The 12,694-nt window shown below is 38.0% G+C and overlaps 1 protein-coding gene across 6 annotated transcripts in view; it reads left to right on the top strand.

The window, feature by feature from the left end:
• The window catches only part of UBN2 (ubinuclein 2), an 88,303-nt gene that overhangs the window by 31,472 nt on the left and 44,137 nt on the right, over positions 1 to 12,694 (top strand). For all 6 annotated transcript variants that reach the window (XM_058724120.1, XM_058724118.1, XM_058724116.1 and 3 more), the window contains 4 exons: positions 133 to 270; positions 876 to 979; positions 2,997 to 3,486; positions 8,160 to 8,230. In XM_058724120.1, the coding sequence (XP_058580103.1) occupies positions 133 to 270; positions 876 to 979; positions 2,997 to 3,486; positions 8,160 to 8,230 (803 nt within the window). The remainder of the gene's footprint in view (positions 1 to 132; positions 271 to 875; positions 980 to 2,996; positions 3,487 to 8,159; positions 8,231 to 12,694) is intronic.

Raw genomic sequence — 12,694 nt, 5'->3', positions numbered from 1 at the left:
GCAAACATCCTCATTGCAGTCAGTTTTGTAGTTAGGATGTAAGGAAGGATGCTGACATAGTGATTGGATTTCTTTGATGTATTTGTAGAATTAATAATGGGATATATCTGAAACATTTTATTTTAAATATAGTATGACGAATTAGTTCCTGCTTCTCTAACAACAAAATATGGAGGCTTTTACATCAACACTGGCACTCTGCAGTTTCGCCAAGCTTCAGATACTGAAGAAGAAGATATTACAGACAACCAAAAGCACAAGCCCCCCAAAGTGAGTTTATCCAACACTGCAATGGTAATGAGAGTGTTCAATAAATACGGTGTACTTTTTGAATTTACTTGTGGATATGAGGAAAAGTAAAATGCTAACCATTGTTTAATAAATATGTAGTTATTTACCTGCTTTGAAGTAAAACTATGTAGATATAGGGAAAATTGATATTTACATCATAGTATAATTGTATTTTCTTTTAAGACTTCTCTCTCCATATGTGGTCTAATAATCTGTTTGGGGGATAAGGGTAAGTTTCTAGGATAGGTTAAGACTTGGTGTAGACATTAGCTTTCCCGAGACAGCTAATTCTATTTAAGATATATATAGTTTGAGGAAGTGAATAGTGTGTCCTTAGGTGTTTCTTGAAGCGTGATCCAAAGACTGACTTGTGCCAGAATCACCAAAATGTTTGTTAAAAACTAGGCAGTACTCAAAAACAAAAACAGGTAGTGCTCATAGACCCCAAGAGTCTGCATTTTTAACAAGCACTTCTAATGCACACTGAACTTTGAGAAAAAACACTGCCCTAGATGCTAGATCGCTAATCTAGCGAGTAAAAGCATTGATCCTCCGTTAAGCGATACTTTGTTTATCATTTGCAGATTCCCAAAATAAAAGAAGATGATATTGAGATGAAGAAGCGGAAGAGGAAAGAGGAAGGGGAAAAGGAGAAGAAACCAAGGAAAAAAGTCCCCAAACAACTGGGGTATGTAAAATTAAACATCCCAAGGGAACTAGGGTCAGAGCATGACTAGCTGCCCTTTTGGAAAGATCTATTTAGCATTCATTAGCCCAGCTTAGCTGGGACTAATTTAATACTATATTTAAAAGTGTCAATGACCATTAACTTACATTTTAATAATATTAATATGTATTAAGTATAAGTTTTTATTAAAAAATAGAAGGCTTTGTCATCTTAGAGACTCATGGTGTTTTAGATCAGATTTACAAATTAGTTCATTAAGTATTTTGGTCGTTAAAATTTTTTACCGACAAGAACCAGTTTGAAAAGATGGTACCTTTGAAAAGATGGTACAAACGTTGAGCAAGTTGTTTTCATCTTTTGGTGCTAAAACTAAACTTATTAGATGCCTGGGGATTGAGGACTGGCAGTAGTCTATGTGTGAATGATTTATAGTTGTTTTAGTATTTAAAAAGTCATTTATTTAGCTCTTCTTTAACACCTGTGACTTTAGGTAATGATATCACCTCTAAATACCAAGTAGAATTTCTCGAAAGACTGAAGTCATAAGAATGAAATGTTTGTACCATGCGTCCATAAAATTACCAGTTGGTCTTACTTTTCCATGGCCTTTTTTTGGAGAACCAAGGGACAGAAACTGACAGGCTGGATTTTCTTCCCTTCCTCACCAGGGGAGGTGCTTCTGAACTTTGGGCTATCAGTATGCAAAAGCTTGATGTAGGGAGGTATTTATTCTCTCCTAAGCATGAGATTTTAGTGAACCTTGAATCATTAATTAAGAAAAAACATATATATATTACTAATGCATGTTTTAAATTCTCATTATTTACAAGTAAATTTCTTTAATGCCTTTTAATGGATTTGTTATTTTCTGAAATCTGTAGCTTATTCATGCAACACACACTTATTAAATACCTTTTATATACTAAGCATTGTTCTGGTTTCGGAGTATATAACAGTAGATAAAACACGGGCCTGCCCTCAAGGCGCAAGTGATAGTTTCGATTCTGTAGTGCACCTAGAAGCGTGTATGCCATAGAATGTAGAAAAGATTTCTAGAGAAAAGTGTTAACTACACTGAGACACTTTTCCCCCATGGTTCCTGTAGGGAGAAAGTTGTCATAGAACATCACACATATGTGATTGCCTCACATGGCTGTTCCTAGAATGGAAGGTGAAAATGATCAGAAGGTAGTGGCAGAATAGGGTCTAGAAAGATTTTATATTTCTTTGGCAGTTTGTAGCACAAACCACCTGGGGTACCAGTTTGAAGGTGTACTGTGTGAGCTTCTCTGGTTGCTTATAAGGCAATTCTGTTTTCTCAAGTACATTTCTTTCTTTCTTTTTTCTTTCTTTCTTTCTCCTTCCTTCCTTCCTTCCTTCCTACCTTCCTTCCTACCTTCATCTTTCTTTCTTTCTCTCTCTCTCTCTCTCTCTCTCTCTCTCTCTCTCTCTCTCTCTCGTACATGTGCACATACACACTTGCACACAAGCAGGGAAGGAGCAGAGGGAGGGGGAGAGAGAGAATCTTAAGCTTGCTCCATGCCCAGCGCAGAGCCTCACTCGGGGCTCGATCTCACGACTCTGAGGTCATGACCTGAGGTGAAATCAAGAGTCAGATGCTCAACCGACTGAGCCACCCACACACCTCATAAGTGCATTTCTTTACTTGGTTAATTCTTTAGGTGACTACTTTATAGATGTGCTAAAGAATGTGAACATTCCAAAAAGAGTAGTTAGTTTGACTTCATAGACTTTAATAATCCTGAGTTACCTTCAGTTTTGTTTCTTTCTGTTGACTTTTGTCCTTTTGTTTTCTTCACTCTGGTGGCCATTTGCCTTTTGACTTTTCCCAAGTGAGTCCAGATGATGATGAAGGTGCTGTTGTAAAAGGATGATGTAAGAAGAAATTTGCTTTCCCATCCATCAAATGACCGTTTTGATTATCTGTGCCTCCTTATTTACACGGGCTTTAAAGTAAAATCCTACACAGCCTAACTGATCCTTTTTTTCTTCACAGAGTTGTGGCTCTAAATTCACACAAGTCTGAAAAAAAGAAGAAACGTTATAAAGATTCTCTTTCTCTAGCTGCCATGATACGAAAATTTCAGAAAGAGAAGGATGCATTGAAGAAGGAGCCTAACCCCAAAGTCCCAATGAACTTAACGATGTCCTCTCTGAATAAGACCCCCTCCACTGCCGTAGCATTGGGAAGTGATGTCTCGGACTTAAATCTGAACACTGCTGATCCGGACCTCCCCATTTTTGTTGGCACAAATGAACATGAACTGTTTCGGGAAGCTGAAAATGCCCTAGAGATGCTAGATGATTTCGACTTTGACAGATTACTGGATGCTGCTTCTGATGGTAGCCCCCTCTCTGAGTCAGGGGGAGAGAATGGAAACACCACCCAGCCAACCTATGCCTCTCAGGTTATGCCCAAGGTGGTGCCTACACTCCCAGAGGGTCTGCCTGTCCTTCTTGAAAAACGCATCGAAGACCTCCGTGTAGTAAGTGTAATGATTCCCTTGTTTCTTATTTGCCACACAAACATAACAATAAATGCTTTTTATAAGGCAAAAATACGAACCCACAATCCCAACACCCATATAAACAATTTTTAATTTTCTGTATTTCCTTTCAGGCATTGGCTATATTTATAGGCCTTTGATTTTAAGTAGAAGTAGGTGTAGCTATAGTTCTAGCATGATATGGGTGATTGTTTTATTATTTCATTTCACCTTACAGTTTTCATAAATATAATTTTTATTGTAAAAGAAAATCATGTAAACACAACAGAGGGAAGGTAGGGGAAATAGTAACACTGCAGGAGTGTACCTGAACGTGGTCCAGACTGTATTGACATCTGGTTTTTTTATAGACGATTTTCCAACTAGTCCTTTGTAGCTACTCAGCACCCTTAGTAAGCATGCATTGTTCCCACTAGTACTTGAGAGCTGAGGTCTTAGCATGTCCCATCAGGTACGTCTCTAGATTGGCTTGGATTCATAATCTTTAACTAGCTGCAAATCCAGATAAATGTCATCACACTTACCCAGTTAATCTCAAGGAGATAGTATTTTGACTAAAAATAACACGCCAAATCTAGCTTAAAATGCCCTTCTTGATTACTTGAGGATTTGAACCCGTGCCATATTTGAACCCATGCCATATTTTAGTCCCCTTTTTTCCCTGACTACAAAGGTAAAACACACAATACAAAACATATTTCAGGAACACCTGACTGGCTCAGTCGGAAAAGCATGCAACTCCTGATCTCGGAGTCATGAGTTTGAGCCCCATGTTGGGTGTAGAGATTACTAAAAAAATAAATTAAAACCCCAAAACACCAAATATGTATTTCATACATATGGAAAGATTCCCCATAGTCTGACATTCATTCCCCACCCCCAACAGAGGTAACCACTATTAACTATGTATTTTTTTGGATTTTAATCCATTCATTTGCAAACGTTATATTATTATAAAAAATAATTAATGGGATTGTAATGTATGGACTGTTCAAAACTTGCTTCTTTCTCCTAGGATTAGTGTAATCCAATTTAAGTCATGTTTTAAAATTTACTAATAATCTTTTTATTGTATTTGTTTCTCTTAACTTTTCCTAAAATTTAAATATCTGATTAGGGGAATATTAGATTTATCTAATTTTTTCAGTAACTGGCCCACAGATTTTATTTAGTAATTCTGTTATTTTTTCTGTTTTATTCTTTAGCATTTCTTCTAAACTTGTGACTTAATTGTAATTCCCTGTTAATTTAGTTACCCTTATTTTATTTTAATGAACTTCATTAGTCCAAGACTTAGAGAAGTGTGTTACTTTTTTTTAACTTTTTTTTTAATGTTTTTATTTACTTTTGAGACTGAGAGAGACAGAGCATGAGCAGGGGAGGGGCAGAGAGAGAGGGAGACACAGAATTCAAAGCAGGCTCCAGGCTCTGAGCTGTCAGCACAGAGCCTGACGCAGGGTTTGAACTCATGGACTGCTAGATCATGACCTGAGCTGAAGTCAGACGCTTAACCCACTGAGCCACCCAGGCGCCCCTAGAGAAGTGTGTTAAAGTATCTCATTGCCAATATTTCTTTCTAAAAAATTTTTTAAAATGTTTATTTATTTATTTTGAGAGAGAGAGCGTGACCAGGCAAGAGAGGGAGAAAATTTCACACTTAACCAACTAAGCCACCCAGGCGCCCTTATTGCTAGTGTTTCTTAGGTTATAGCTTGTGTGTACCATAGTTTTTGCTTTGTTTATTTCTATGCTGTGTGGTTTGACCCATAAAATTCTTGATGACTAGATCTTTTTTGTGATAATTATCATTTGGAGGTGACTTTTTGTGCTATTAATGCCTTTCATCTTGAATTTAGTTTTGTCTGATTTACTGTGGACTTTTTATTTTTACATAGTATAGCTTTTCTTATCATTTACCTTCAACCTCTTTGATTTTCTTTGTTTTAGCTCTTTCTCTTATAAGGCAGCGTAAAAATGGAAATCTGTTTATGGACCTCATTTGAGTCTTTTTCCTGTAACAAATGATTTTAACTTCTTCTAGTTGTTATAATTATGTAATTGATCTTTGTCATTTTCTTTTTTATTCTGTTTTATTACTTCCTCCTTTGTTTTCATTCTTTTGCTATTTTCTGTGCTTATTTTTTGAAAAGTATACAGTTTCTATAGTTTTGGTAATAAATGAGTTTTTTATTTAACCTTTTTAGCTACTCTGTGTAGGAAGTATGGGTCTTACTTCTTTTTTATGGTTCAGAAGCTTGAGGTAGGTTATAGCTTGGTCAGGTCCACACAAGTAGTAAGTAGTAGAAATTTAACTACAATCCAAAGTATGGGCTTTTTGCTCTGCCATTTTGCCCATTCCTAAAATCTTTAGTTTCTTCTAAATTTGAAAAAGTGCTTAGTGATGCGATCCACATTTTTCAAGATGTAATTAATAATAATAATAGCTGCTGTTCATTTAGCAAAACTTGTACTCTGTCCTGAGCACGGACGGTACTGCCGGGTGTCCCAGAGCAGTTACCAGTCAGGAGGCAGCCCTGTGACTGCGCTCAGTGTGCTTCACCTACTGTGCAGTCTAGTCCTCCCACAGTCCAGTGACGTACGTAGTGTTCTTCCGTTTAATGGACGAGGAAACCAAGGTTCAAAAGGTTTAAATGCTTTGCTCAAGGCCACATAATTTTTAAGTGTCTGAGTCATGATTTGAAGGCAGAACCATGGAGCTCCGTAGCAGGCACTGTGCCTCTGTGTTATATGCCGTTCATTCTCACTTAAGAAACAAAACTGATTAGTAATAAGTGTGTTACGATCTTGTAAAAGCATTGTCTTCCATACCAAAAATTATTCTCTGTCTCTGTGGTAGCCCTGCCAGGGTTAATGTATCTGTTCCATTGGTAGGAAATTATCAATAAGAAGTTTGGTTTCACTTACTGGTATCTGTGACTTCTATTTTTTCTTTGAAATAGGAGATGGAGGGGTGCTTGGGTGGCTCAGTTGGTTAAACAGCCGACTCTCGAGTTTGGCTCAGGTCATGATCTCACGGTTCGTGAGTTCAAGCCGCGTGTCTGGGCTCTGTACTGAGAGCACGGAGCCCACTTGGGATTCTCTCTCTCTCTGTCTCTCTCTGCCCCTCCCCCACTCGTGCATGCTTTCTCTCTCTAAAAGTAAATAAATAAACTTTAAAAAAAAGAAATATGAGATGGTATTTTTTCTTTAGTAGGTGAGATTTCATCCTTGGCTTATATGCTTATGTCTGTATGATAAGGAGTTGCTTCTCATGACTCTTTTCTTACTTTGTAATATTCTTCCACTGTTCACCTTCTTGACTTTTTTTGATTCTCTTTCTTGACATTTAGTTTTCCTTATAGCTTTCGTGTATTTCTGCCCTCTGCATATATGCAGTTTTCATTCTTTCTAATAAGTACTAAGGCACGTCTTAGAAATTTTCTTCTATTTATTACATGTAAAACTGTCAAATAACTTGATGGGTTGACATGGTCAGCATATGGCTTGCTCAGATTATTAGATCAGATTTCTTGATGTTTTCCATCTCATGGATCTCAACTACATCCTTTGTGATTTTCCCAGTAAATTTTGCTTATGGTAGAGTGTCTTGGTTTGTACCCTTGGTTTCTGGGCACCTGGTTAAGGTGACAATAATGATGAAAATATTATTCTTAAGCTCATGGCATTAATATTTGCTTCTCCCTTGATAATAATCTTGGCTAAATTTTTTTGTTATTAGTAATTAGGTAGAACCTAGACTGGCTGCAGTTAGCTGAGTATCTTTGTACAGCATGGTCATGTTGCATAATTGAAATCAGAGGGCTTGTGGTCTGAGTCCTGGATCCACCACTTATTAAGTAGTGTGATTTGGGAGGGAGAAGGAGGCAGGATTAAAAAAAAAAAAGTGGTGTGATTGGGGGCATGCCATGTAACCCTCTGACAGATTTAGGTTCCTTGTTTGTATAATGGGGGCTGTCATACCAATGTCATTGGCTGTTATGAGGATTAAACATGATAATGTGTGTAAAATAGAGGATATCAGACAGATCTTCTGTAGACAGTGTCTGTAGAAAGTGAGCCATCTGCTTTCTGTTATGTTGGAGATCATAGCAGTGATTAATAAAGCAATGGATTGTCAAAATGCACAAGATACTCAAAGCACAAAAAAATCTTGTGTTTGGGATGCCTGGGTGGCTCAGTCAGTTGAGCATCTGACTTCAGCTCAGGTCATGATCTCACTGTTCATGGGTTCGGGCCCTGCGTAGGGCTCCGTCCTGACAGCTCAGAGCCTGGAGCCTCCTTCGGTTTCTGTGTCTGCCCCTCTTCTGCTCATGCTCTGTCTCCCTGTCTCTCTCTCTCTCAAAATTAAAACAAACAAAAAAAATTTTTTAAGTCTTGTATGTATAATTTTGTTAATTTATAAAGATTGAGAAAAATTAAGTACAGATATAATAGAAAACAGTGGTATATATGCTAAATTTGTTTCAACACTCTGTAATTGCCTACTCATGTCAGGTACTAAACTGAGTATGGATGATCCAAAGGGAAGTAAATCACAGTAGCCTCACCCTTTAGAAACTTATTCTTTCCTAAATAGATATGGAAACAAATAATGTGTTGAAAGCGGTATTGACAATCCTATGTTTCTCTAGGCTGCCAAACTTTTTGATGAAGAAGGAAGGAAAAAATTCTTTACACAGGATATGAATAATATTCTTCTGGAGTAAGTAATTCTCTTCTTTGATTAAAAAACCTAAAAAATTATTTAAACTTTAAGAACTCTTTTAAAACTATAGTTGATTACAACTTTACAGGTTGAATACTATTTTAGATTTAAATGTATTTTTTTGTCACTTTCTATGAAAGTGTCTTTCTGGAACAGCTCTGAGTGGTCATATTAATTTTGGTATATTTTCCTTCTATTTTCATTCAGACTTGGGAAAAATAATTCCATTGGTATCTAGCAAGGTTTTAGACAAACATTTGGAGACAAATGGAAAGTATGGTTTAAAAAAGAAATTCTGGTTGTGAGGTAGGGGAGAGGCAGTGTGGAGAAGAGAAAAGGAAGAGAGGGAGGGGGAGGCTGAAGGCCGACATATGATACAGATTGTATTTAAATTAGTGACAGTTTTTACTCTCAGCTGGAGTTTGATACTAACAAAGCTGCACGTTCTAAGTTTGTGGCCAACTAAGCTGTCCTTATAAACCTAACGGCTTGTGAATTCTGACCGTTGGTTATAGCATTTGAGTGTGTAATTGATTGCTGCAAGCAGAACTGGGCAAAAAAACGATCCTGGAGAAAACAGCACACGTTACTCCTCTTTCACGAAAATGATGTATGCCTGCTCTTAGTGGTTCAGTAGTGTTATATACAAAGAAACAAGGAGTGTTTCCACTACTTTGTGTGAGGCTTGTCTTTTAAATATACAATGAAGGTAGTTTCTCATATAAAAGATGATGGATTGGTTTGTTTTGATAACTGTTTTTAATGAAGTACAATCTCTCTTTTCTCTGGAATACTTAAAAGATCTTTCTGGTCCCCCATGGACCCATGAAACACCTAACCTAGTATGCCACTGGTATGGTGACAGGAATTTCTTGTTCCTGTTCTTCATTTTAGCCAGGGATTTTCAGACTGATTCTGTCTGCCTGGAAGCAAGGCAAATGTTTCCTGTCTGCGCCAGATCCTTTTACCTGGCTCCCTTTTCACCCCAGATTCAATGAAGAGTGTAACCATTACTCATCAGAGCTGTCCCAGATTCCACAGTCAGGAATCGGACTAGCTCTTCTTTTTCTTGCCACTTGAGAGCCCTAAGTTTACTAGAGCAGGTCCTTTTCCTGTGACTGAGACCATTGTTTTTTATTTTACTCTTCTGTAAGAGGGACCCTCTTTTTCTCTCCTGAGAGAAACAAAGGGCCATCCTTGGGACCTAACATCTCAAATAAGCAGAGTATCAACATTCCATTAACAGGCTTCTCTCTTTCTTGCTCTTTCTTTCTTTTTTTAAGTAATCTCTGCACCCAATGTGGGGGTCAAACTCACGACCCCAAGATCAAGAGTCGCATGCTCTACCCACTGAGCCAGCCAGATGCCCCCACCACCCCCAGCGGACTCCTTAATCTCTCCATGTCTGTCTTAAATCCTCTAATTTTTTTGGAGCCCTATTTTTATTTCACAGAGTGTGCCTCCAGTTCTACAAGCCCTAGTGCTCAGAGTTTATTTTTTTTCCCTTTTAGTCACTTATTTATGCCCCCTGGCCTCTGTTCCCACTTTCCTAAATATCCCTGATTTCTTTGGACTGAGTTGATCTTCTAAGGGCATATGGCATGTGATTATTTTGAGTAGTAAATTCCCATGAAATGATTCACATGTATTGGCTCTGCCTCACCATTGCTTCTTTATGATGGGGAGAAAGGGAGGTAAGTTTATTGGAATAGGGAACGCTTTTTCTTTTTGCCTAATTGAGTTTGACTTGGATCAGTAAATATACAGCATGCCGACTTGATCCTCCCCATTTCCTCCTTTACCTCAAGCAGACATTGCTAACAAAATCTTAATGCTCTTTGCCTGTGATCTCAATCCAACCTGAGTTCTGTTCAACAGATGCTCTGGGAAGGCACTACCAATCCCAGTGGACACTTGCAGTGAGCCCTGTTGTCTGCCACCTCATTGTTAGACGCTCCTTTAAGGAGCTCATGAATGAGTATTGACTTTTGAATCTCAGTATGAAGAGACTTCTCAGTTGGCCTGTCTGCCTCACCCTCTCTGACATAAAGGAAGGTTACCAAAGTGAGGGGGTTGATCCTCTGCCACAGCTTTCCTTAACTCTCTTGAGGGATTACTTTGCATTTGGAAAAACGAACTTGGAACCACATCTTTAACCTATGCCACGCCAGGCGTTCTTGAGGTAACACTAGAACCAGCCCATCTGAATAAAGTCATTCAGGGAAGGAGGGATCTTTTGAATTCTTGCTATAAAATAAATTTTCGATTTTGAGTTTGGGTTACTGCTCCCTAAGTCTTTCTTCAGTTACTAGTTTCAGTGGTTCTGTTTTATGGATAGTATCGGTAGGGTATCTGAAATATTTGAGGAAAAATTCAAGAAATTTACTAGATTCCAGGGGCGCCTGGGTAGCTCAGTCGGTTAAGCGTCTGACTTTGGCCCAGGTCACACGATCTCATGGTTCGTGAGTTCGAGCCCCACATTGGGCTCTGTGCTGACAGCTCAGAGCCTAGAGCCTGCTTCAGATTGTGTGTCTCCCGCTCTCTCTGTCCCTCCCCTGCTCGTGTGCTCTCTCTCTCTCTCAAAAATAAATGAACAGTAAAAAATTAAAAGAAAAAAAGAAATTTACTAGATTCCGAATTTATTTGGACTTAGGTTTTCTTTTACTAGTGTTTTTAAACTGATTGACTAAGATATGTATTTTGTTTTGTTGGGTTTTTTTAATGTTTATTTTTGAGAGAGAGCATGAGCCGGGGAGGTGCAGAGAGAGGGAGGAAAACAGAGGATCCAAAGCAGGCTCCATGCTGTTGCAGAGACGTCGTCATGGAGCTTGAACTCAGGAACCGCGAGATCATGACCTGAGCCAAAGTTGGACGCTTAACTGACCGAGCCACCCAGGAGCCCCTGTATTCTGTTTTTTAAAAAGAGGGAGAAGGGTGCCTGGCTGGCTCAGTTGATAGAGCATGTGACTTGGTCTTGGGGTCAAGATTCCAAGCCCCACATTGGGTGTAAAGCTTACTTAAAAAACAGTTATTAAAAAGAGGGAGTTGATGGGATGGGAAGATTTATTTATGTATCAATTATGGTGAAATGATTGTATTTCTAGAATTTTGTGTGAAAATATAGGTAAGACTAAGCATTCCTGAGCCAGAAGAATCTTTTTTATAAAGTTGGCCATTGCTTCAGCTGTGGATTCCTATGTTGTGTTTCTTTGAGCCTTCTTCAGAGGCAAATGAGAGCCTTGTACATACAGATGGGGATATAAAAGTGGGTTTCAAACTTATATACTCAGGAAATCCAGTGTTTGTCCTCCAGTGCATTATCAGCAGGTGGTCCCAGTATATTTTTATCCATTTAGAGCCTGTAGTAATCTTACGCTTATAATTTATTATCAGAGGTTTGAGACCCAGTCATTGTAACATTCTTGCATGGATATCTGTTTTGGGGACAGACTTTACTTAAAGAAGGAAAGAAAAGACAAGAAACCTGGTAGAGAGAAGGGGTCAGACTCAGGAAAGTTCATTGCTTTGGGAGAACCTTTATTTTTCTGAAATGTGAAAATACCTGAAATTCAAACTTTGATTGGCATGTGTTTTTAGTTATCTGCAGATACTTCTTAGACCTTAGAAGATTGTAATTCTTAGGAAAATAAATAAATAACTGTATGAGGGATGTGTGTTTAAAATATACTGCTGTCAGGTAGGGTTTTGTATATATTTGTGATAGACCAGTATAGTCTGTAACCTTAAGGGTTAATATGCTTCTCTGATTTTTCCCTAGTATTGGCTTAGCAGCAGGGAGTCAGTTCTTCTGTTTTCGAGTTTCACCCTCTTTGGAAACCACTTATTTTTTTAAGTATGTCACTGAGTCAATCTATTCTTAATTGAAATCTCTTACTACTTGGAGTTTCTATTTTATTTTCAGCCTCAACTATCGTTTAATAACAGGGCAAGCATAGAAAGCCTCCTACCCAGAGTCTAGACTTCTAATAAAGCTTCACGCATAATTTATTTAACCAAATGTTTATACACAGAACTCATGACAGTAATGGTTGTTTCCCATATGATCCTGTGCATTTGACCTTCTGGTTCTTATAGATCCTAAACATTTTTCTATTTGTATATTGTATTTGACTTCTTTAATACCAAGCATTTTCTCTTGCCAATGCTAAGGGCATAGTTTTCCACATTTCATTGTTTCTGAAATTGCAGTGTATCTTCTAAGTGATGGATATATTTGATAGGCAGGGTTTCTTCCCCAAAAGCTGTTAACTGAATCTATTTATGAGAATTATTTATTAAATCTATCTATACGTTGTCCTATCATAGAATGTGATGATTTGGATGTAGTTTGTTGCCAAGAGCTCCACTTAAGTCTTGGCCTTCAAATTAGCATCTGTTCCTATCTTCCTACAATAGCAGCTGCCAGATTTAGTGTCTTCCATCTTGGGAGAAACCTCCGTT

Source organism: Neofelis nebulosa, chromosome 4 (genome assembly GCF_028018385.1).
Source record: "Neofelis nebulosa isolate mNeoNeb1 chromosome 4, mNeoNeb1.pri, whole genome shotgun sequence".
NCBI lineage: Eukaryota > Metazoa > Chordata > Mammalia > Carnivora > Felidae > Neofelis > Neofelis nebulosa.
This window is presented reverse-complemented; position numbering and strand designations above follow the sequence as displayed.